Source organism: Sciurus vulgaris (genome assembly GCF_902686455.1).
Source record: "Sciurus vulgaris genome assembly, chromosome: 7".
NCBI classification, from domain to species: Eukaryota; Metazoa; Chordata; class Mammalia; order Rodentia; family Sciuridae; genus Sciurus; species Sciurus vulgaris.
In genome coordinates this window covers 108,591,930-108,618,421 of record NC_136467.1, presented here as the reverse complement: position 1 = coordinate 108,618,421, position 26,492 = coordinate 108,591,930, and the positions used below count along the sequence as shown (strand labels likewise).

The 26,492-nt window shown below is 35.5% G+C and overlaps 1 protein-coding gene across 6 annotated transcripts in view; it reads left to right on the top strand.

Moving 5' to 3' along the window:
• CENPQ (centromere protein Q) overlaps positions 1-24,582 on the top strand; it is a 91,021-nt gene extending 66,439 nt beyond the window's left edge. For 3 of the 6 annotated variants that reach the window (XM_079147175.1, XM_079147172.1, XM_079147176.1), the window contains exons 2-9: positions 1,327-1,434; positions 2,301-2,355; positions 3,469-3,592; positions 4,171-4,239; positions 6,472-6,601; positions 16,122-16,241; positions 23,518-23,595; positions 24,218-24,582. In XM_079147175.1, the coding sequence (XP_079003301.1) occupies positions 1,333-1,434; positions 2,301-2,355; positions 3,469-3,592; positions 4,171-4,239; positions 6,472-6,601; positions 16,122-16,241; positions 23,518-23,595; positions 24,218-24,349 (810 nt within the window). In that variant the 5' untranslated portion in view covers positions 1,327-1,332 and the 3' untranslated portion in view covers positions 24,350-24,582. The remainder of the gene's footprint in view (positions 1-1,326; positions 1,435-2,300; positions 2,356-3,468; positions 3,593-4,170; positions 4,240-6,471; positions 6,602-16,121; positions 16,242-23,517; positions 23,596-24,217) is intronic. The other 3 variants (XM_079147174.1, XM_079147173.1, XM_079147177.1) reach the window with 3 other exon arrangements.
• Positions 24,583-26,492: the final 1,910 nt, after the last annotated feature.

Sequence of the window (26,492 nt, the reverse complement as noted above, 5' to 3'; positions counted from 1 at the left end):
AGTTGTTTTCTTTCCAGAGATGCAAGTTTGGTTCAACATATGTAAACTAATAAACATAATCTATAACATAAATGGAATTAAGGATAGAAGCCACATAATCATTTCAATAGATGCAGAAAAAGCCTTTGATGGTATTCAGCACCCATTCATGTTGAAAAAATAGTGTAGAACTAGAAGTAGAAGGAACTTCATCATAAGTGTTATATATGTATGATAAACCCAAAGCCAGCATCATACTGAACAGGGAAAAACCAAGTATTTCCTCCAAAGTTATTCTCAATTTCTGTCTTTAAAGGGGTTGCACCAATTTGAGAGTCAAATTTAAAATAGTGCTGAATTACATGTTATTGGATAAAGAATGTTAAGAGAAAGTAAATAACAGAACCAAACTGTAGGTGTCAAATGAGAGAGGCCGTAAGAACCCACAGACTTTGGGAGAAATGTTCAAGAGCATTATGAGGTGATATTTTGGCTCCCTAAATATAGTTTGTGGTCTTTTAATTAATTTTTTTTTTTTTTCAGTCTTCCTGGGATGGGGTTTGGAAGTGGTGCTAAAGACCAGAAGCTTTTAAAAATGTTTAGAAAATGAATGATGAATTCCTTATCTATATATCCAATATAAGTACCTAAAAACAATATACACACATATAAATGTACATGCGTATATATGCACATTTCCTCGTGTACTATACCTAACTTGTAACCTATCTACTCCTCTGGTCTAATATAAGAATACATAACACATTCCTTTTATCAGAAATGAGTTCGGTGATATAGGACTATTAGGGAAAAGTAGTTGTTCTAAATATTCTTGTCGACATCCCCATTCCCATGTCTATTTTGTAGTTGGTATACTTTTGTTAAAATGCCCATAGTGTATTTAAAGTGACTTAAATCCTTATAAGTGGCAGACTGTCACATTAATATCCACAAATACACATTGATAATATAATCCTAAAAATTATCTCCTTCCCAATCTTTTTGGATTTAAACATGGAGATATTTATTGTATGGGGGGGGTATGAAGTGAAAGATGCAAAAGTGTTTTTAAATTATTTTTAAAGCCATAAAAATGGAAACAATTTCAATAAAATTGAATTAGATATCCTGATACAAATGAACCAAATTATTTGTTTTAAAATGTTTAAATGTTTTAAAAACATGTAATACTATCCCTAAACCTTTATTTATTATGATCTTTAAAGAAATAAAAAATTGGGAAAATTATATTATTTTTAACAAAACATTGTGCAGGCTTTATCATTTTTCTATGTTCTTTTCATTTTTACACATTTTTTAAAACATTGTTACAATTGTGCTATTTAGATCAAGATGCCTGGTAAAGCCAATGCTTCTAAGAAAAAGTCTCAACAATTGAAAAAAAATTCAAAAGGAAAAATCAATAATGAGGAACTGGAATTGTCAGAGAAACAGGTAATGAAAATATCAGATCTTATCACTGTTTGATTAGGAATATCATCTGTTCCATTAAAGAAAATATTTGAAGTCTAAGTGTCAGTTTTCCTACAAATCATAGTAATTCATTTCATAGTCTGTAAACTTTTGTAACATTTATAAAAATTCTCAAAAAATTATTGTTTACTTCCATATCTGAAAATAAGCATTGATCATACATTTCTTGGGGAAAAAAAGAGGTCCTGTCGGTATTGCTAAAGTGTCTAAATGCAAAGGTTAGGAATAAAGTGTATGTATTCTTATCACATCCGTATGTTAAAAGATTAGTCTATCAATTGGTGTAGATTTTTTATTAGCATAGAGAGAAAATAGTTTGGGAGGAAATGTAGTCCTTTCTAACTAAATTTGGCACTTCTTTTTTTTTTTTTTTTTTTTGGTACCAAGGATGAACACAGGAGTGCTCAACTACTGAGCCACATCTCCAGCCTTTTTTTCTCTCTTTAGTTTTGAGACAGGTTCTCACTCAACTTGCAATCCTCCTGCCTCAGCTTCCCTGGAATTACAGGCATATAGCCAGCAGCCCTTCCCTATTGAAGGATACTTGAATTGATCAAAAACTTTTTCCAGGTTTCATCCTGCTCCTCAGGCAATGCCTATATTTGTTTTACAGGTAAAGTATATAACTCTATTTCACAGGCAGTGTAAATAGTGATTTATTTAAAACATTCTTTGACACTATAGAATTCTCTTATTATCACCATCATTCAAGAATTGCTTTAATATATTCTCTATGATAAATATATGCTGTTCTCTTCAATATATATGACAAATCTATTGTAAAAATGATATTTATCTGATGTTTAATTCTGTGTGTTTCCTTTTAGGTTAGAAACACAGGAAAAAGAAATAAAAATTATCCAAAGCATTTGTCTACTGAAGGTATTCCTTGTCTATATCTTATCTAATATGTGTCTTTCTCAAGCTGTCTACATTCATGAACAAATTTTCAGCATCTTGTTTATGGCTTCTGCAAAAGCTAAAGATAGTAACAAAAAGCCACATTCAAATTTTTGTAAGATATAGTTATTTTGGTCAACTGAAATTTTACTTTATATCTTCAGCAAAATACCGTCTAGGCTTCTATGCCACTAAATTGATAGGACTAGAGAAAAATCATCCCACAGTCTGAATTATTACTAATCTATGATATAGAGATAAACCTACTTCTTTCTCTTCAAGACAAATATGCATTATGTTCTGTTACTATTGTATAGATTAGTTTTGAACCACTGTCTAAGCTTGTTTAGAGTAAATAGTTTGAAGTAGTTGTTTTCTTGAACATTGCCCTTTTTTTTCCATGTGGTGTGTGCGTGTGTGTGTGTTTGTGGTGGTAGGGATTGAACCCAGGGCCTCATATATGCCAGGCAAGTACTCTACCACTGAGGCTCATCCCCAGCCCCACTGAACATCATTTCTTCATTGGGATGATCCATACCTCTAGGTTCTGGATTTATACTTCCATAGGGCACAGTCCTTTTTTCTTTTGTAATGCTCTGCACACCTGTAATTTTTTATATCGTTTTTCTTCAAACTGATCTTTATGAGAGCCAGTACTACGTGTTCTTTGTTTATCCCTTATAAGTACAACAGTACCAACAATATAATCAATACTAAACATCTATTTGTGGTTTGATTAGTCTGTTTTGTTCCAGTTGCCATCCAATATTTGGTAGACATCATTTTCTTGCCTTAGTGAAGTTCTTAAGGAATTCAAGTCATTTCTGAGAACCAACTTTAATAATTATAGTTTGGTTCTTCAATTAAAATTACTTGAGGTTTGTATTGCAATATTATGTAGTATGTAGTATTTCAGTTAACATAATAATAGACAAAAAACTCATTCAATACCTTTCATGTTATAGCTATGTAATAAAAAATGAATTTTTTGTTCTCATAATTCTGTTAACTTTTTTAGATTTTAGGAAAGTATTTTTTTTAAGTAAAAATAAGCAAGCTTTCTGAATTGACCGGAGTCTCTTCTATCATTAACAGCAGGACAAATAAAACATACTGATCTAAAACAGATAAAGATAGCATCCAAAAAAAGAAAAACCTGGCAATCTCTTTCAAAGAATGTCAGACAGCATTTGCAAACTATGATCGAATCAGTAATAATGTGAGTATACAGTTTTTCCTTTACACTCATTTGGTTCCTACTTATTTGTTTCCTATAGACATTTTTAAAAATATCACTATATGTTAAGGTGATAGATTGCTTTTCTATTTCAAAGAAAGATAAATTTAGTACCTTATGATGGCATTAACTTTCAGCAAAATGTCTTCATCAATTTTAGAAACTTTGGATTTTATCAGTGAAATAAAAATCTAGTCTTTGTGACCTGATCTGCTATCTATAAAAATTTTACAGATAAAATGCTGGAATAAATTGAGTGCAGAGTGATATTTTCTATGAAAGTTACCATGCTACTGGGTTTACAAAGAAATTGAGACAGAATTCTGCTCTTGTAGAGCTAAACTCTATCAGAAGAGTGAGGCACATAAATTCTTACAATACAGTATGGTTAAAAAAACTGCATTATACTTTGGTTTAAAACATACTTAATGTAAAAGGAAAAGTGATTACTTCTGCCTGACTAGTGAGGAGGAGCACTAGAGAGGATTCAGAGAGAAAAAGTACATATATTCATTTTTGTTTCAGATGAATATTTATTCCAGATCTTTTTTTTTTCCTAGAGCAATTTTAAGTAACAATATTAAAGAAAAAGAACAAATTCAATACCATCTCAACTACCTGAAGATAAGGTAATATAGTTACACAACAAAAATGATTAAAACCTAATTTTTGAAAGTCTGATTTGTTTCTGTTGCCAAAATTGACATTTGTGAAATATAGGGTTTTTAAAAGAATAAGGGAAAGTACTTGGAAATATGTGTTTTCACATAAACTGCTGCTGCATGTGTTACTGAAATAATTTCACTTTCAGATAATTTGTATAAAATAACTGAAAATCACAAAACTCTTATTGGTATGTTTCACTGTTCTGTGTCAAAATCTGAAAAATATTTCAGCTTTAACTTCTTTAGACTCATTTTTAACAATTTGAAGTTAACAATTCACTACTTTTTTCTGATATTTATCTCTTTTCTGTGGCTTTTCCTCTACTTCATGTTGTATTACACTACATGCAAAAGAAGCAGGTATAATTTTCTAAGATATCATTACCCTTCATCTTGTGACAAGTCACTAATAGGTATTTTTTTTAAAGTGTTCTTGAAAAAACACCACCACTGCCCATGATTTTCAGTGATTACTTTCTCTAGTATTTTCACTTTTTCTTTTCATAAAAACATGTTTTACATCTCAGTTTCAGGTTAGCCTAGAAATGTCTGTGAACTAGTTTTTTAATCTGTGGAGATCCTTTGAGCACAAATTCCATTTCCTTTTCTTTAGTTCTCAACCCATAGTAGCAAAATAGAATGGGGTGGGATGGGATGGGTGAGGGTGGAAGTTTGTTAAAAGAAATTGAACAGATTAAAGAAGGACTAGTGGAAGCAGGCTTTGTAAGCTTCTTAAAGGTATGATGGCCTACTATTAAAGAATAAGGAGGATACCAAAAAAATTAATACAGATGTAATAAAACCAGCTATATAAACTCATATAAGACAATACTGGGTGTGTTGGTGCATGCCTATAATCCCAGTGTCTTGGGAGTCTGAGGTAGGAAGATCACAAGTTCAAGGCCAACCTCAGCAACTTAGTGAGGCCCTAAGCAACTTAGTGAGACCATGTCTCAAAAGTCTTTATAAAAGGGCTGGGGATGTGGCTCAGTGGTGGAGCACCTCTGGGTTCAATCCCTAGTACCCAAAAAAAAAAAAAAAAAAAGTTTAACTATATAAGATAAATAAGTATTGTTTAGCATATGGATGACAATATTATAATGCATAATAATTGCTGTCAGAGTGTCATAAAAGGTGAAATTATATTCAAAAGGTAGGCAGTTCTTGCCATGTAGCAGCTATGGACATATTTCAAAGCCTGCCTATTTTCTTCACATTTTTACTTTCACAACTCACTCTCTTTAGTTACCAAATTAGTCATACCTATGATATTTTTTCTGATACAATAGAGTACAGCATTAGAATCCATATTAGGTCCTAATTAGAACTCTGAATAGATATTTCTATAGCAGCATTTTTTAGACTGTATTTGAAACACTTGTTTTGAAAGATACACTATGAATAAAAGTAATCTGTGACAAATTATATTTGGGCATATTAACATATAATGATCTCTGTAGTAAATAAATTTATTTCATTTTGTTTAACCTAGCATCTCCCAAATTGATATTTATTACAGGAACCTATTTTCATGTTAGTCTTGTTTGTTTTCTCTGCATTCTAGCTCCATTCTTTTAGTTCTTTTTAGTTATCAGTTGTTCTCACTAGATAAAAAATGTAGACATACAGCTCCCTATAGATAGATATCTTTCAACCTTGTAAAGAAACAGGAAACAAAATACTCTTATTCCCTTAGCTTAATTAGAAAATTCTGGAATATAATCTCTGACCCAGCTTAGGGTAATGTGCTTATTGGTGGATTAATTTTGTGGTGAGAACTCTCATGGTGTGATTAATGTAAATTGACCAGTGGTCTCTCTCTTACCCAACAATCCACAATTAGTAATAGACTTATGTGCTGTCATAGTTTGAGAAACATATAGGTGATAGAAGGAAAATTTGATTTTAAAATACATGTAAACTGTTAGCTATGTAAAACAAAATATGTTCTTTTGGTGAGGAGTCATGGTGCCCCATGATTTGAGATAAATCTTAATAAATTATAAAGTTAAGTGATGATTTTCCAGGATTTTTTTGGAGTGGGGGCTGGTAGGAGGAACCGAAGCTTCTACCATGGTTAGCCATTGTTGATAAAAGAATGTTATAGCCTTTATGAACATGAGAACAGAAAAAAAAAAAAAAATGAGAACTCTTTCAAAACAAAAATAAACAATCATATTTTATTCTATTCTTAAGATTGCTACAGTTGTGTGAAACTATGAAAGTGCCTCCCAGAAAGCTGAAATATTTAACTAATGTTTCAAATCTACTGAAAATGGAAAAGGCACAAGCTAGAGCTAATGAAGAAGGTCTGGCATTATTACAGGTATGAAATTTGAAAGGAAAATCCATAATTAGCAGGTTGGGGGTGGTTTGGGGTTGTGGCTCAGTGGTAGAGCACTTGCCTAGCAGATGTGAGGCAGTGGGTTCTATTCTTAGCAACACATTAAAAAAATGAATAAAGACATTATGTCCATCTACAACTAAAAGTATTTAAAATTAAAAAAAAAAAGCTTAGGGGAAGGAGAAGGAGACTTTAAAAAATATTTTTAAAAATTACCATAATATTTTTCCAGTAATAAATACTGGATTTGGGGCCCTCTAACGTTGAAATGTTTCTGATATATTTGTGGTGAAGTAATAATCTTGTTTATTTTTTTCCATCCAATTATTTTAAGAGAACTGTCTTAATTCTTTTAATTATCAAGTTATAGGAACTCATCACTAGATGCCATAGAATCTCAAAACATTAGTTCTGTCCTGTATATGGCAAGAAGGTATAATCATTGTATTATTCTTATCATAACTTACGTGTATTGAGGGCTTTCTATATATACTCTTTATAGTTCTATCTCTTAATCCTCACAGTGAGGTAGAATGTAATCTTAATTATCCTTATTTTGCAAATGTGATTAAAATACATATGTTGCTATTTCTAACGAACCTTAGACAGACTGCTTCATGTTGAGATATTAACCTCGTCAATCTGACTGTAGAGCTTGATTCTTAATCATGTATATAGCCTCCTAATAGGAAATAACATTAGCTATCATGATGAACTTTTTAAGAGGTTTAATTTGTAGATATTTGAACAAATAAGAATGACAACCTTGAAAAAGCTTATCAGTTAATTATAAAAACAAAAACAAATTAGACCAAGTACCCCTTAAACATTTTGAAGTAGTTTGTAGATGTGGTGATTAGGTCTTTGTTTACATTTCAGTGATTACAAGGTAGTAGTTTATGCAAACAATACATCCTCAAGAATGTCTAGCATTTTCAAAATTCACAAATAATTCATTCCAGCTTTCCATAGTTTTAAGAATTTAGTGGAAGAGATAGGAACAACATATCTACATATGTTGTAAATAAATAGGATAGTATTTTTTTGGTGGTTGCCTAATATATTCATAGTGTAGTACTATCTTTAGTTTTTATCCCAGTGTTACTACTTTTTCAGGGTATCTTTGGTATTGGCACTACCTCTACCACTTAATATACACTGAGATGACATCAATTAGGTTATTTTTTTAAATTTTAATAATAATGATGAATGTTATCTTAACATTGAATATTCCCATAAATCAGTTAAAAATGTTCAAAAGTAGTAAACAATAGTGTGAATTTTATAATAATTGGAAACATTTCTGTTTTACAGTTAAAATAATACACCCCTGTGACAGTAAAAAATATAGTCTAACACTTGTGGTAGTAAATTACTCAATGCAAGCACTACTATTTTGGGCAGAAGAATTCATTTGCATAAGATGGTCTTCAAATTAGTAGTTTTTTTCTTGTTTGTTTTTTTAAACAAATGGGATACATGTTGTTTCTCTATTTGTACATGGAGTCAGGACATACCATTTGTGTAATCATAAAATTACATAGGGCAATGTTCTTTGATTCATTCTGTTATTTTTTTTCTTTCCCCCCCACCCTCCCACCCCTCTTTTCCCTCTATACAGTCCTTCCTTCCTCCATTCTAACCACCCTCCTTATCCCTAACCCTAAACCTAACCCTAACCCTAACACTAACCCTTCCTACCCCCCATTATATGTCCTCATCCCCTTATCAGCAAGATCATTCGTCCTTTAGTTTTTTGAGATTGGCTTATCTCACTTAGCATGATATCCTTCAATTTCATCCATTTGCCTGCAAATGCCATAATTTTATCATTCTTCATGGCAGACTAATATTCCATTGTATATATATGCCACAGTTTCTTTATCCATTCCTCAACTGAAGGGCATCTAGGTTGGTTCCACAATCTGTCTGTGGTGAATTGAGCAGGTATGAACATTGGTGTGACTGTATCTCTGTAGTATGCTGATTTTAAGTCCTTTGGGTATAGGCCAAGGAGTGGGATAGCTGGGTCAAATGGTGGTTCCATTCCAAGCTTTCTGAGGAATCTCCATACTGCTTTCCAGAGTGGCTGCACTAATTTGCAACCCCTCCAACAATGTATGAGTGTACCTTTTTCCCCACATCCTCTCCAACACCTATTGTTGCTTGTGTTCTTGATAATTGCCATTCTAATTGGGGTGAGATGAAATCTTAGGGTAGTTTTGATTTGCATTTCTCTTATTACTAGAGATGTTGAACATTTTTTCATAAATCTGTTGATTGCTTGCACATCTTCTGTGAAGTGTCTGTTCATTTCCTTACCCATTTGTCGACTGGATTATTCATATTCTTGGTGTAGAGTTTTTTGAGTTCTTTATAGATTCTGGAAATTAGCGCTCTATCTGAACTATGAGTGGCAAAGATATTCTCCCACTCTGTAGGCTCTCTCTTCACATTACTGATAGTTTCCTTTGCTGAGAGAAAGCTTTTTAGTTTGGATCTATCCCAGTGGTTGATTCTAGCTTTTATTTCTTGTGCTATGGGAGTCCTGTTAAGGAAGTCTGATCCTAAGCCAACAAGTTGAAGGTTTGGACCTACTTTTTCTTCTGTAAGATGCAGGGTCTCTGGTCTGATTCCGAGGTCCTTAATCCATTTTGAGTTGAGTTTTGTGCAGGGCGAGAGATAGGGGTTTAATTTCATTCTGTTGCATATGGTTTTCCAGTTTTCCCAACACCATTTGTTGAAGAGGCGATCTTTTCTCCATTGCATATTTTTGGCACCTTTGTCTAGTATGAGAAAATTGTATTTATTTGGGTTTGTGTCCATGTCCTCTGTTCTGTACCACTGATCTACCTGTCTATTTTGGTACCAATACCATGCTGTTTTTGTTACTATTGCTTTGTAATACAGTTGAAGATCTGGTATTGCGATACCCCCTGCTTCGCTCTTTCTGCTGAGGATTGCTTTAGCTATTCTGGGTTTCTTATCCTTCCAGATGAATTTCATAATTGCTTGCTCTATTTCTGTAAGGTACATCATTGGGATTTAAATTGGAATTGCATTGAATCTGTATAGCACTTTTGGTAGTATGGCCATTTTGACTATTAATTCTGCCTATCCAAGAACATGGGAGATCTTTCTGTCTTCTAAGGTTTTCTTTAATTTCTTTCATAGTGATCTGTAGTTCTCATTGTAGAGGTCTTTCACCTCCTTTGTGAGATTGATTCCCAAGTATTTTATTTTTTTCGATGCTATTGTGAATGGGGTAGTTTTCCTAATTTCTCTTTCTGAAGATTCATCACTTATGTATAAAAATGCATTGGATTTATGAGCATTGATCTTTTAACCTTCTACTTTACTGAATTCACTTATGAGTTCTAAGAGTTTTCTGGTGGAATTTCCAGGTTCCTCTAAATATATAATCATGTCATCAGGGAACAGGGATTGTTTGAGTTTTTCTTTTCCAATTCGTATCCCTTTAATTTCTTTGGTTTGTCTAATTGCTCTGGCTAGAGTCTCAAGGACAATGTTGAATAGAAGTGGTGAAAGAGGGCATCCCTGCCTTGTTCCAGTTTTTACGGGGAATGCTTTCACTTTTTCACCATTTAGAATGATATTGGCCATGGGCTTAGCATACATGGCCTTTCCAATGTTAAGGAATGTTCCCACTACCCCAATTTTCTCTAGTGTTTTGAGCATGAAGGGATGCTGTATTTTATCGAATGCTTTTTCTACATCTATTGAAATAATCATGTGATTGTTAACTTTAAGTCTGTTGATATGGTGAATGACATTTATTGATTTCCGGATGTTGAACCAACCTTGCATCCCTGGGATAAAACCCACTTGATCGTGGTGCACTATCTTTTTAATATATTTTTGTATGTGGTTTGCTGAAATTTTGTTGAGAATTTTTGCGTCGATGTTCATTAAGGATATTGGTCTGAAATTTTCTTTCCTCAATGTGTCTCTGTCTGGTTTAGGTATCAGGGTGATATTGGCTTCATAGAATGAGTTTGGGAGGATTCCCTCCTCTTCTATTTCATGGAATACTTTGAGAAGTATTGGAATGAGTTCTTCTTTAAAGGTTTGTAGAACTCAGCTGAAAACTCACCTGGTCCCGGACTTTTCTTTGTTGGTAGGCTTTTGATGACCTCTTCTATTTCATTGCTTGAAATTGACTTATTTAAGTTGTGTATGTCCTCCTTGTTCAGTTTAGGTAATTCATATGTCTCTAGAAACTTGTTGATGTCTTCGAGGTTTTCTGTTTTGTTGGAGTATAGATTTTCAAAATAGCTTCTAATTATGTTTTGTATTTCACTCGTGTCTGTTGTGATATTTCCTTGTTCATTCCGAATTTTAGTAATTGGAGTTTTCTCCCTCTTTCTCTTTGTTAGTGTCGCTAAGGGTTCATCATTTTTGTTTATTTTTTCAATGAACCAACTATTTATTTTGCTAATTTTTCCGATTGTTTCTTTTGTTTCAATTTCGTTGATTTTGGCTCTGATTTTAACTATTTCCTGTCTTCTACTACTTTTGGTGTTGGTCTGCTCTTCTTTTTCTAGGGCTTGAGCTGTAGTGTTAAGTCATTTATTTGTTGATTTCTACTTCTTTTGTTGAATGCACCCCATGAAATAAATCTTCCTCTAAGTACTGCTTTCATAGTGTCCCAGAGATTTTGATATGATGTGTGTTTGTTCTCGTTTACTTCTAAGAATTTTTTTATTTCTCTCCTGATGTCTTCTGTTATCAATTCATCATATAATAGTGTATTATTTAATCTCCAGGTATTGGAGAAGTTTCTGTTTTTTATTCTGTCATTCATTTCTAATTTCAATCCATTATGATCTGATAGAGTACAAGGTAGTACCTCTATCTTCTTGTATTTGCTAACAGTAGCTTTGTGGCAAAAACATGGTCTATTTTAGAGAAGGATCCATGTGCTGCTGAGAAGAAAGTGTATTCATTCTTTGTTGCATGGTATATTCTATATATGTCAGTTAAGTCTAAATTATTGATTGTGTTATTGAGATCTGTGGTTTCTTTATTCAATTTTTGTTTGGGCAATCTATCCAGCGGTGAGAGAGGTGTGTTAAAATTGCCTAGTATTATTGTGTTGTGGTCTATTTGATTTCTGGAATTGAGAAGGATTTGTTTGACGTACATGGATGAGCCAATGTTTGGGGCATAGATATTTATGATTGTTATGTCTTGCTGATTTATGCTTCCCTTAAGCAGTATGTAATGTCCTTCTTTATCCCTTCTGACTAGTTTTGGCTTGAAGTCCCCATTATCTGAAATGAGGATGGATACTCCAGCTTTTTTGCTGTGTCCGTGTGCATGGTATGTTTTTTTCCCATCCTTTCACCTTTAGTCTGTGGGTATCTTGTTCTGAGATGAGTCTCTTGCAGGCAGCATATTGTTGGATTTTTCTTTTTAATCCATTCTGCCAGTCTATGTCTTTTGATTGATGAGTTCAGGCCATTAACATTCAGGGTTATTATTGTGATATGATTTGTATTCCCAGTCATTTGACTCATTTTTGTTTTTTGACATGATTTGGTTTCTCCTTTATTTGGCTATTTCTTTAGGCTAGTTCCTCCCGTTGCTGATTTGCATCGTTGTTTTTCATGTCTTCCTCATGGAATATTTTGCTGAGAATGTTCTGTAATGCCGGCCTTCTTTTTGTAAATTCCTTTAGCTTTTGTTTATCATGGAAGGATCTTATTTCATTGTCAAATCTGAAAGTAAGTTTTGCTGGGTATAAGATTCTTGGTTGGCATCCGTTTTCTTTCAGAGCTTGGTAAATGTTGTTCCAGGCCCTTCTAGCTTTTAGGGTCTGGATTGAAAAATCTGCTGATATTCTTATTGGTTTCCCCCTGAATGTAATTTGATTCTTTTCTCTCGCGGCCTTTAAAATTCTGTCTTTATTTTGTATGTTAGGTATTTTCATAATAATGTGCCTTGGTGTGGGTCTGTTGTAATTTTGTGTATTTGGAGTCCTATAAGCCTCTTGTTCTTGGTTTTCCATTTCATTCTTCAGATTTGGGAATTTTTCTGATATTATTTCATTGAATAGATTATTCATTTCTTTGCTTTGTTTCTCTATGCCTTCCTCAATCCCAATAATTCTTACATTTGGCCTTTTCATGATATCCCATAATTCTTGTAGATTCTGTTCATGATTTCTTACCATCTTCTCTGTTTGGTCAACTTTGTTTTCAAGATTAAATATTTTTTCTTCAGTGTCTGAGGTTCTATCTTCCAGGTGTTCTGTTCTATTGGTTATGCTTTCTATGGAGTTTTTAACTTGGTATATTGTTTCTTTCATTTCAAGGATTTTTGTTTGTTTGTTTCTTTTTAGTATCTCTAACTCTTTATTGAAACGATCTCTTGCTTCCTGTATTTGCTCTTTTAACTGTTGATTGGTGCGATCGTTTAATGCCTGCATTTACTCTTTCATCTCCTTCAATGCCTGCATTTTCTCTTTCATCTCCTCGTTTGCTTCCCTGATTGTTTTAATTATGTACATTCCGAACTCCCTTTCTGACATTTCTTCTGCTGTGCTGTTATTGGGTTTTATTGATATAGTATCTAGGTTTGTTTGGGACATTTTCTTCCTTGTTTTCTCATATTGGTCAATTGTCAGTGGGACTCTGAGATATTGCAGATTTCCTCTATTGGCCTATAGTGTCCCTGTAGATTTCCAGTGTATCACCTCCCAGCCTTCCGTGGCCCAAAGTCTTGGAGTAACTTGATAATGCAGTGCTTCTGAAGAAAGCTGCCCCTAGCCCGCTACTGGTTCCAGGGCTTAGAGCTGGCTCTGTGTGGAAAGGCTCTCACTGGGGGGCCTGCTTCAAGATGCTGGCTGTGTGGGAGGAGCCCACCGCCAGAGTGCACAGGGCTGCCTGGGGAAGACTCTAGCTGCCCTGCCCTACTCTGATAAGCCACCCAGGCCGAGCTTCACCTGGTGGGGGAGACTCACCCCGTGGCTCTATTTTAGTCCGAGTCTCTCAATGCCTCCCCTTCTTGAATCCTGGGTTCTGGAGCGACTGGAGATGCAGTCACTCTCTAGTCTGCCATCTTGGATCCCCCTGTGGAATGAGCCTGCAGCCAGAGTGGGCAGGGCCGCCTGGAGAAGTCCCTGGCTGCCCTGCCCTGGTCCCAGAGGCTGCTTGTGGGTCGGAGCTCTCTGCCGGCTCAGGTACTTGTGGCTGGCTCTGTGTAGAAAGGCTCTCACTGGGCGGTCTGCTCCGAGAAGCTAGCCTTGAAAGGCGCCTCCTGCTGGAGGCAGCCTAGCTGCTTGGGGAAGTCTCAGGCTGCCCTGTCCTGGTCCCTGAAGCTACCTGCGGGCCGGACCAAATTAGTAGTTTTTAAACTGTTTGGATCCTTTAGTTTTCTCTTATGTGCCTGACCTAGGAACATTGCTTTTTCCTACTACAGCCTGGAGTTACTGTTAAACCTATAACAGTAACACAAGTTTTACTCCTACATAACATGCTCTTAATGATGATAGTAGGGAAATACTGTTCTCTTGATGATGTGCTCTTAATATTGTGCTCTTGTTGATACTAGGGAAACACAAACACTGAATGAAGTCTCATATTCTGGGAAGATATGAGGCATTGTTTTTTTAATCTCTAGCTCTTTCATAAAAATGGAGCTATAGGATTTTAAAATCAGCATGAGTAAGTTTTGAAAATGAGGAACAAAAATAACATTCCTATAGAAAATTAAAAAAAAAAAAAAAAAAAAAAAAAGCATGCCAATAGGACAAGGGCACAAAACAGAAGAACACCAACCTAGTATCTTAACTGAGTTGAAAGAAATTCATAAAAATGATAGACGGTATGGGAAAAAAAAATCATAAATCAGAGTTAGAGCTACTAATAAATGAAGTTACAGAATTCAGGAAAAAATTAGATATTAAGGTAAATGGTTTGCATTTGCAGGTTAAATTAGAAGCAACACTGAAGCAGATAGGCAACAGATAATGTGTATGATTTAAAAAGAAAATAAAATGAGAAAACAATCCAAATCATAAGAAGATATTTTTTAAAGGAATTGGAAAAAAGTGACATAGTATTTTGACAAAGAAGAAATATCATGAGTATGCTCTAAGAAGATAGTCAAAACAGTGGTACAAAATAAATTTTAAAGTTTTTAATGAAACTTTTAATTCTTGTTATAGATGTCTTTTTTCTTAGTGAAACCATATCTCAAAAATAGGGGGTGGGCATGGGCTAGGAATGTTGCACAGTGGTTAAGCAACCCTGGGTTCAATCCCTGTTGCAAAAAATAAATAAATAAATAAAATCTTCCTCTGGAGTTTATATTCTGGTGAATTAAACTCAATCTCAACATTTTAGGCACTCAGGAATTAGCACACTTGTCCTATAATAGGCAATAAATAAGTTAGCTTTTGTGGAACATGTATTGTCTCTTGTGCACATTTTTTTGGCTTGGTTTGGGTTTTAATTGTCATTTTAAGATGTAAAAGCCATTCATAGTTCTTGAAGTTTATAAACGCTGCCACTGGCAGTTACCAATCCCTGCAGGTGCCCTTTAAAAACAAACAAACAAAAAACGGTAATTTAGAAACCTTATTATATTTCTTGAAAAATACTACTATAATTGCCAGCAACAATTGTGCTTCCAGTGTTTGCAGAATCACATAGATGTAGCATAGATTACATGCTGAGCAATATTAGGAGTTATTAACTCTGAACATTTTCTGTAAGATGTGTTCACTTGTTCCCTAACTCCCAGAGGCATTGCTGACATTAACTATTGCTAGAACTTTCAGTGCAGTACTTAATACCCTTTAGAATTCTGGAAGTTAAATTCTATACTTGGCCTTCAACAAGCACATTCCTTTGTTTTTTTTCCATACTCATTTCATTCATGTTTCATTTTTTTTTTTTTTGTCTTCCAGTATAAATTATATATTCATTTAGTGTGAGAAACTTCACTCTTTTTTATTACTATCCCAGCTCTAATGGCCAGTATTGCTTTTTTTTGACAAACTAAAATAGCAGACACTCAAATGTTCCTAACAAACTGAAAAAATTTTGAAATTAGTTTCTCTGCTACCTCAAGTTATATCCTACTTATATGCTGCTATATATGTTCATTATCAGTCCTTGGACTCTGCAAAACTCACACTTGGGTCTTTGAGAATCTCTGATACTAGCAGCTTTGTTAAGTTTTTGAGGAAACATTCATGGACATAGAGTGTTTCTCCTTATTCCAGTAAAATTAAGTTTCCATGTAAGGCATTATTACATTGACAAAGCAGTTTTCTAGGAAGTCAGGTTTATGAAAGAAACAGAAAAATTCAGTACTTTCTTCCAAAACTGTTTTAATATATGAGATATTTAAGGCAGTATATATATATATATATATATATGTATGTATTTGCATATATAAACATATACAATTTGATGGAGTTAATTTGATAACACTTAATTTAAATATTATTTTTTTTTCCTCTCTGACTCAGGAAGAAATAGATAAAATAGTGGAGACCACAAAATCAATGACTGGAAATATTCAGAGACTAAAGAACAAAATTCAGATTGAGGCACATGAGGTAGAAGAAGAGGAGGAGAAGGTAAAACAGGTAATGGTTTAAAAATATGTTGCTGAAAAAGAATGAAATTATTATATTTGCTGGTAAATAGATGGAAATGGAGAATATTGTGCTAAGTGAAATAAGCCAAACTCAGAAGCTCATAAGTCAAATGTTTTCTCTCATATGTGAAACCTAGAGTAAAATGGAGGAAAGAATAGGATACCATAAAGAACCAATCAAATATAAATTAATAGATTGTAGTGGGGGTGTCTGCCAGGCTAGCTCAGGCACGGGTAAGAGCCAACGGAGTCATAACCCAGACCCCAGGAGTTGGGTAAATGCAGGTTTGTGGCGAGCAACCTGCAAACTCGTTTATTGCAGGAAAAACCATACATTTTATAGACTTTTAACCCAATCACAATGTGCCACAGGGGATCAGACCACCTGGCCCCTATACAGGTTCCCTTGGTAACACTAGGTAAATTTGGGGGCAGTTGTTTACTTTTTAGGTGGTCAGAGCGGAATGCTCCTCTCTGCAAGTTTATATACTTGAGACATAAACTGCTTCAGGCCAAAAACTAGGATTTCTCCCAATATTTTCCCCATTTTTATTAATTTGGACAAGGGATTCCTTCAGGAGGACCTGATTGACCTGAACCCTCGTGAGTCTCATGTTGAAAATGAACCACAAACATTTAAGAACTGCAAGAATTATAAGGAAGAGTATACAAGCTAATCCTAACACTGTAGTAGGATTCAGCATATTAAGCAGGTTCTATATAAAGGTGATAACACAGACCTCTCCCTGGAGGGAAAAGGGGACCACAGCTGATGTTCTAAAGTCCCAAGAAGCAAGCACACTTTATATCCTTTATAGGTTAAGGTCTCTTTTGTTCTCCAGTAATTTCCCCCTTATCTCTCTTTCTTGTCTATGTGATTAGGCCTAGTTTTGCAGGTGAGATGTAAAAAGTCCATTCTCCCAGGGACAGTCTTCAACTTCCAGACTTCCAGAGGCAGATGGCTTTCATGGACTTCATTTCCTTGATTTGACTGATCCTGTATTTCTACACTAACTACCTATCCCCAATTCTGGCTTCATTCCCCCCTCTAATTTTAGGAACTCTTAACTGCTGTAAGGAAAGGGGGCAATGACCGCTCTGACTGCTTTGAGCTGGAAGGGGACAGAGTGGGGCAAGCAGTTTGGAGTTCACTTTTAGAATCCGAGTCAATCAAGAGGTCCATGGTAGAAGTCTGGTTGGGGAAGAACAGGTTGTAAAGTCATCTGGGGGTGGGTGCTTCTATGAGAGAAGAACAAAAAGACATGAGTACTGAAATGAGATTAGTGCAAGATAAATATTGCAGAATCTGGAACATGCCAATGAATATCCTTATCAGGGGGTGGAAGAACTGAGAAGTTGTTCCCATAACAAGGCCTAGCAAAGGCTGGAGAGGACAAGACCTTTTTTGGGGAACTTTAACATTGTCCAGGTTATCAGGAATGTAAACACAACATTTAGTAGAGATCTCTATATTTCTGTTACTAGCAAACATAGATTAAGCCTACCTGTGTCTGTAAGCCTTAAACTGACTAAAAACTTCTGACTCTGGCAGTTTCTCTTGATAGTTATCCGGCACATTTTCCTAAGAATCTCTCTTTTGTAGCTTTTAGACTTTATTCTAGTGGGCTAACACAAGTGTATGTCTTACGTTACATTGAACTATTATTTCTTTTAAATGCCCAAGAATGGCTATATTTTGGGTTTTACTGTTTTGCTAGGTGTCTAAGATCAAGCTGGTCAAAGTGACCTGTTCCTGCAGAAGACATGTTTGGGTAACCCAAAGATGGTGGCTGGCGTTGAGCCAAGAGGTGGTGCTTAGTGTTAACAGGGCGTGATCTACTTTTGCCTGATTAGTTAATGTGTCCTCTGCACTAGTGGTCAACAGATATTCATCATTCTTTCTTGATTGGTACCGTGGCACATGCTCCAACCATGCTACTTAATCCTAAGCTGATTGGCTGCCTTAGGTAGATAAGACACGCACCTATAGGAAGCACCTCGGATAAGCAGCTAGTAGAGAGGATAAGCGGATAAGCACGGATAAGCATTGGATAAGCAACTCCTCTGATAGATCGCAGATGGCAGATCACAGATCACAGATCGCAGTACGCAGGATGCACCATAGACACGCCTTTAGCACACACTGATAGCACGCACCTTTAGTTTGCAGGATGTAGGACTTTAAGAAAATATCTCTGAAAGTGTAGCCTCTGATGAGCAAAGACTCTTTCTCTTAAGCAAAGCCTCTCTCTCTCCTCTCAAAGTCTTTCTTCCTCTATAAACTAGGGAGTAAGCAAATAAGCAAGAAAGCAGCCCACAAAAGAAAGATAGTAGAAGTAGTTCGTTTCCAGTCCACCTCCGATAAATACCCGCACAATTGTTGCTGCAGGCGGTAACAATATCTGCGGATATGTTGCCACGGGCGGCGACATGTTCCTGTCTTTAAAGAGTCAACTGAGTTCCCACAGGGGTCCCTCATAGTAGAGAACTTGAGAGCCTTAACTTAAGTGCCCTCCATTAGGCAGGGTCTCCTCGATGAGGTGGCTTTAGCTTGAGAGCACCAGGGATGTCTCCCTTTTTCTTTGACCCTCCTCTGCAGCAAGTGCACTGATTGGCTTTTCATCCTCTAGTGGCCTCATCAATCTCACTGATGGAAGGTCATGTGACCCAGAGTTTCAAAGCTCCTTAGAAAAGTCTTCTTGTTCCCTGGGTTCAGGCTGACTAAGGGGAAGACCCAAATACTGGTTTTTCTTGGCCTCTGTATTTAATCTCAATCTCTAAATTCTATCTTAACCATCCAGCAAGCCGTCTCACCAGTCATAAAGTAAGAGTGCTGGCCTTTAATTTCAGTGTCTATGACTTTACAGTTATTTACCCCTTTTATCTAATTGGGGTCTACATTATCTATCCTATACAATTTCAAGTTAATATACAGTGTTTGCTCTTGAAGAAGTACCTCTGCAAAATATTAATCAGGCAACAGTTGAAGTTTACAAGGAAAATTCAAAATGGAATCACCAACAGTAAAACATTCAGTTTGTGCAATAGCTATCTTGAATTTTGGCTGAGCATTTTGGCTCTATATTATATCCCTTGTTTGAGATCACAGTGATTCCACAGCAAGAACCAATCCTTTGACCATAACTTTAAAGAAGCTGAAGTCTGGCTTATTTTGGAGCCACTCTAACATGCAGTAAGGGGGGAGGCAGAGCCTTATCTGAGGTAAGGCGTGGCCCCTCACAAATCTTAAGTGTTTTAATTCTGATGTTGGTCTTTGACTTCCTTAAATATCATTTTAAGCTTACATATATTGTTTCCTGAGTCTATATGAACATTAGTCAACACAATTTAACATTATATCCAAAACACAAATCAAAGACAGAGTTTTTTACTTTCCTTTTGTGTGGAAAAGTGGCAAAATATTTTTTGTTTCACAATACTAACCTTTAGACAAATTAGATTCTCACTAACCTTTAAAAATACATTTCATTAAAAATTTTTATCTCAGTGTAAAAGGTAACAAATTTTTCATATACCCTATTGATAACAGGTCCTGTAATAATGCATTAAATGATAGAAACAAATCCCCAATAAATTTTACTCTTTATAAGTTTAAATTTACCATTACAGACAAGTTTAATTTGGAAAATAGCAGCTTGATAAATTTCTGCATTAAAGGCTTGTATACCTGGAAAATATGAACACATTTAATATACAAATAATGACTACTCCAATTACCTTAATTGGTAACAGTTGTTGTTTAACCATAATTGTGTAAACCCCAATTTTCAAGAGTAATTGCTCTAAAGATGAAACCTTAACGGACTTGATGTTAAGAGTAAATTAGTGTTTCTAAGAAATCTTTGTCATTTTGTCATAATAACATATAGATTGAACTTTGGTTTATATTAGTACATTAGTATTTGACCTTAGGAAAAATCTTAAGTAGCTTTAACTGATCGTTTCACATACGTATAACCAACGTAGTTACCCACAAACTTGTTGAAATTTGCCCTTTACTTACACGTAGACTGTCTTAGCACTTACTTAGACCCTCATGTTTACCACATAAACATTTTCTTACCCAGAAACATTTTGTTTTTTACTAAATATATTTCCATATTTAGAACCTTTTATTTTTTCTTTTCTGTTGACCCCTTATTGTTCACATCCTGAAATAACTCTTATGAAATTTCTGAATTTAACTAAATTACTCCACTGGAACAAGATTAAACACTTTGTTGTTTATAGTACTCTAATTAAAACACAGTTGAAACTTTTGGAGCCCTTTGTATATAGAATTGTACCTGTTAGGACTTAACTCTCAGTTACATTGTTTGTAGTGATAACACAAAGCAGTCTTATACCCTTTTTATTCACTAATCTATGAAAACACCAATAACATTTAAGTATGTTACCCCCTGGAATTTAAAGAGTTAAGAGTACTCGATGTTATTTAATAATTAGCATTTTAACTGTGTAAATTAATCAGATGTCTCTAACAAACACATTAGAGTAATCTTATATATGTTAGGTCTAATTTACTTATTTTACTGTAAAACCATGATATCAGACAAGAGTATTGAACTGTATTTGCCTGCTCTTTTCTATAGAAGAAAAGTCCTAGAAACAATTGATAGTTGACATTTATAAACATCAACATTAGTTTGACCACCTAGAGACTTGTGAGTTAATTTCAAAGACATTTTACTTTTATTAGTTTACCCAATTTAAATTGAACCCTTTTTAAATCACATGCATTAAAAGTATTTGGATCCATTTTTTTAAATTTTAATTTTATGTGCGCTTATTCATGTCAATTTTGTGAGGTACATCCATAAACAGTATGACATTAGACATTAACATATACACATAACACAAAAGCAAAGGCCTTGTAACATTTATCTTCATTGTAATGTAACAGATGTTTAAAAATAACTCTAGAGTTGAATAAAAATAGAACTGATCAAAAAATCATTAACCTAAGTATGTAGGATCAAAATTATGAGCTCAAAAAATATAGCATTTAAGAAAAACAAAGCAAAACAAGAATCCTAGAAGAAAAAATGATAATGACCATTAATTATAGCATGAGAGAGTGAAGAAGAGGTAGGCAGAGAGAAGGGATGAGAGGAAGGGAGTGGAAGAGATAAAGTGAGTTAGTTCTGTGTAACAGCCCAGGAGTTTAAAATGGACACCTTTTTTTTTTTTTTTTTTTTCTTCAGTCTCAGGTTGGTTCCCCACTGAGACTGCTGCGGTTTACATTCCAATGCTGGCTTCAGCAAGGCCAGGCGGGGGAAATTGCCTAGGACCTTTTAACCCTTTTTCCTGGTTGAGAAATCAGGTTAGGTTTGGATGCAAAAAATCATGAAACATTATTTCCCACTACTTTTGAGGAATGGGACTGCTATATCATACTCCTTACAGTGATATGCCATGGGCTCTTGGGCTGTTGGGCTGTTTAGGGTTATTTAGGGTGGGGAGGGTGCCATGAGGAATGTGGCTACACAGGTTTCTCCACCTAGATTTATTGCTGAGGAATGTCCTGTTCTCCAGTTACTTGCAGAGAACAAAGAGGAGTAGCTGGAGGGGAGGGGACTATTATTTACTATCTCCGCTGGGTTTTCTTCACCGTTTGGGGGGGGGGGGGGGCACGACTACGATTTTGTTTCACTTTCTTCTATCATCCACAAGAGTAATCTTTTTGGATTTACATTCTTCATTGGAATTCCCTTTAAACAGGCATACATCGATGTTATAGGATAAACGGTGCTGGTGGAACTGAACTTTCTCTTACTTCTGCCTTCCTAAGGGGAGCCAGGTCTGGGAGTGGGGTGAGGATCCAAGACTTTCCACCCCCACCCCCGGGCCCACGGATTCTCAGATTCTCAGGAGAAAAGGAAGATCCTTTTAAAGTTTCTTGCTTGGAGGAGGGAACTCTGGAGCGAACTCAGGAGGGAGTGGGAGAGGGCAATTCACTCCAAGGGTACAGAAGGGGAGGGGCAGATGGTGGGAGGCCTTTGTTATTATTGGTGTATGTCTCCTCCTCCTCAGAACTTACAATGCTTGAAGTGAAGGCCTGGGGTGTCATTTTCTTGTCTTTTGGTTTCACCTTAAGCCCTCTCTGCAAGCTGCATTGCAGAGCTCTCTGCCTAGGGGGAGATTGGAGTAAACAAATCTCTCAGGAACAAGGAGACGGACTGTAAAGTAGCCTGCAATGAGTATCCCTTAGCCTAAGATAGGGGACCCGCAGTGGGACAAAGGGAGCCTATCTTCCGACAAACAAAGAGGTGTTTAGGATCCAATATATTTTGGTGCTTCACAGAGGAACTTCTGTGAGTCCTTACGTCACAGCTGTGTGTCCTGCACAGTGTCTCCAGTAAAAGGTAAAAATCGTAGGGCCGCTGGGGGCAGGGCAGGGGCATGTAACTCGAGCCAGTGGTGGTGTGTGCCTTTTCTTGGGGATTAGGACAATTAGGATGAACAGGGAGAAGAGGGGTCCTGTGCTTACCCTCACAGGACCATGAGCACACACAACACGAAGGGGCTCTTACCAAATCAGCAATCAGGGGGGACTCACCAATCCCAAGGAGCCATGAGTAACAAGGCACGTTGGCGCCAAATGTAGGGGTGTGTGCCAGGCTAGCTTAGGCACGGGTAAGAGCCAACGGAGTCATAACCCAGACCCCGGGAGTTGGGTAAATGCAGGCTTGTGGCGAGCAACCTGCAAACTCGTTTATTGCAGGAAAAACCATACATTTTATAGACTTTTAAATCAATCACAGTGTGTCATCGGGGATCGGACCACCAGGCCCCTATACAGGTTCCCTTGGTAACACGAGGTAAATTTGGGGGCAGTTGTTTACTTTTTAGGTGGTCAGAGCAGAATGCTCCTCTCTGCAAGTTTACACACTTGAGACATAAACTGCTGCGGGCCAACAACTAGGATTTCTCCCAACAATAGATGAGTGAAAGGAAGTCTAGTAAAGGAAGGAAAATGGGAGAGGCGAAGGAGGACTAGAGGGAAAAAGGAGAGGAAGAAAGGGAATCATGAACTGAAATCAGTTTCCACGTACGTATGTCAGGAGGAACCAGCTACTTTGTGTAACTATAAAGCTCTAATAATAAAAGAAAGAAAAGAAAAATGTATTGCTGGAATTTAGATATAATTTTTAATGCTTAAATTTTAGTAAGATAACTTTGGAGAATAAGATGGGCAATATATATATTTTCAAATAATGTCTAGTTTTCTGTTTCTACTTTAGATGCTTCAAATGGATTGTAGTGGTGTACTCTCTCTTCCAGAACTTTCTCAGAACAGTCTTAAAGCACCCACACTTCAGGTAAGTACCCATTTACCCTACTGACTATGTCACCAATAATGCATTCCGTATATGTAAAATCATATCCTATTTCTTTCTCTGAACAAATCTTATCCTGATAAAAACTGGCAACTCATTTTTCTCATTTGACTGTGTAGTTTGAACATCTTTCCTTGTTGGTTCATGTAGATATCTCATTCTTGTCCATAGCTTGTCTGTAACATTTCATTACATGGATATACCAAAATATAATTTTGATGAAAATAAATAATTTTTGTGTTACAGATGATGCTGGATATATATATATATACATCAGTGTGTGTGTGTGTGTGTGTATGTGTATGTGTATATTCACACACCCACACAAATATTGTTACATACTTGTGTGGTCATAACTGTGGAATACACTTCTGGAAGTAAATTTTAGCAGTTGTTTTGTTTTATTTTGTTATTTTCCTATCTATAATCCACCAGTGGTGAGAGGAGTAGGAATAGGGAAAAGGAAAGATAGATTTGAAATATGAATAGTCATGAGTTGATAAGTGGTGATTTGGGTGGTATGTACTTGACAATGTTATACTCTGAATAACAGGCATTTTCTATAAGATAATGTTAAAAACTGATTACACCATTTTACCCACAGAAAGAAATTTTGACAATAATTCCAAACCAAAATGCTCTTCTAAAGGACTTGGATGTTCTTCAGAGTTCATCCCAGATGAAGAACTTGTCAATGTTCATCGAAGAAGCCTATAAGAAACTAGATGCCTCTTAAAGAGTTTATTTTTTTAGATTGTTCCATATTAATGTAATGTTTATGGATTTGTAAAACTGTTAACCTATGATGGTGTCGTACAGGCCAAAGCCTAATATGCACTTTAAAATTAGCATCTAATGTAGTCCTGAAAACTCAGTTTACAGCAGCTGCTAAATCTAGAAAATCAGTATCTATATTGTTGTATCAAGTTATTTGCCTAAACCCATAAAATAAGAATAGTCATGATCTTAGCACAGAATCGTCACATTGTGACTTTGTATATGTAAAGTGTTTATAGTGCCTAATGAATAATAATATAAGTATTTGCTGTCACTCATTCTTTAGCTGATAGCTTACATTTTTCTGTCTAGTCACCTGGAACTTGAAAAATTCCCAAATACCTTTACTCTTACCTAACTCACAGTCTTTTTATACAGTAATTAAGATTTGTCAAGTATCTTTAACTTTAAAAGTAGCATCAGATTTTATTTCTTTGGTTGGTTAGTAAGTAGATGTTGAATATTTATTTTCTGCCTTCATCAAAGCATACTTTTATTTTTTAAAATTATTAAACAGAAACCTAAGCACATTTAGCCCTTAAAACAAATACCAACCAAAAATCTTTTGGGAAAGCTGAATATATAAGAACTGGTTGCCAAAGGCAAAAGATATTGAAACCAAAGAAGGCAGCAGACAAATTCTGGATTACATGAAATGCAGTTTATTAGAGACTATGGAGGATGTCCTGTGTGGCAGCAAGATAAAAGAATCACTTCACCCTGCAGCAGGAGGAGGCTAGACGAAGGCATCCCACAGCCAACCAAAATGCACCTGGGCTTTCTCAAATACTGTTAACATGTCAAAACTCAGTTTAATAGACAGTTCAGGTGTCAGTGTCCAACACAAATACTTAGCTGACTATCTTAATGGATTTACTTATTGTACAGAGTTTGGAATACATGCCAGGGTCCCCTGATGGTGAGATGATGTTTAAAGCTGGATCCCTACAAATCCCTTTCTTATAAACTTATAAACTTGTCCTCATTATGTAATAAGCATATATGTTTCAATAAGTGATTAAATATAAATATGTCAAAAACCTTTCCTAAGCCACTACTGTATATTATCTTGGTTATTATATTTTATTTGTAAATGTAAATGGTTATTATATTATCTTTTATTTGTAAAATAAATTAACTATAGTTTTTCTGTGTAACCGAGAAACTTTTTCTGTTTAAAAGATGCCATAATTCTGTTAATATCCTCCAGGCAGAGACTACCAAGAACACATTGTAGTTAAGCAGATTGAGTTTAATGTTAATTGTGATGAGGTCAACCACATATCCTTGGGATCCTGGAACAGCTCAGTAAAAGGATCAAACACAATATCCTCTTAGGAAGCCATGGTAAGCGGACCATTAATGGATTTTAAAGGAGAAAGAAAGTCTTCAGGAAAGGAAGCTGGCAAAGCAACTAAAAGTAAAATTCTGCTGAAGGAAGAAAATTTGGTTTATTTGACTTTTTTGAGAGAGAGACTATGAATATGTTGTAGACCTTAGCATGATGTAATCATTTAAAACCCTTTATATGAGCCCTTCTATTTGCCCAACTCTGAGTTGGGCGTATCTAGCAAATAGGCTTTGTTTAATACGAGGCACCTGTGCTGGAACCTAAAATTAAGGGATTTACCTTTATTTGGTTGGATAGAATTTCTTGGCATTCTCTGTTTACCAAAAATACTCAGTTGCACCTGTCAAAATTAATTAGTATTTGAATGATTTGCATTGGCTTAGTTTCTAAGCATAAGACTAACTGCACTCATGTTTCATTCATCAAGAAATATTCAGCTTTGGGGAAGAGAAAAGTAAGAACAAATTCACATTTCTCAGTTGGACTTTAGCATGTCTAAAGTGACTGAGCCTGTTTTGTGTTCTAACTAGCTTTTCTTATTAAAAGTTGCTGCAATTAAATGTATTTCTTCTTAACCACCACAGAAACACTTCCTCTTGGTCTAAGTATTTCTTTCCCTCATTAAAGTGGCTTCTGTTAAAGGACTGTGAATTTTCAGTATCAACCCTAACAAAGATGATTATAGTGGTTAAAATTGGACAGAGGAAAATCTGTGCAAAAAACCTGGACATAAATATTCATTAATATTCAT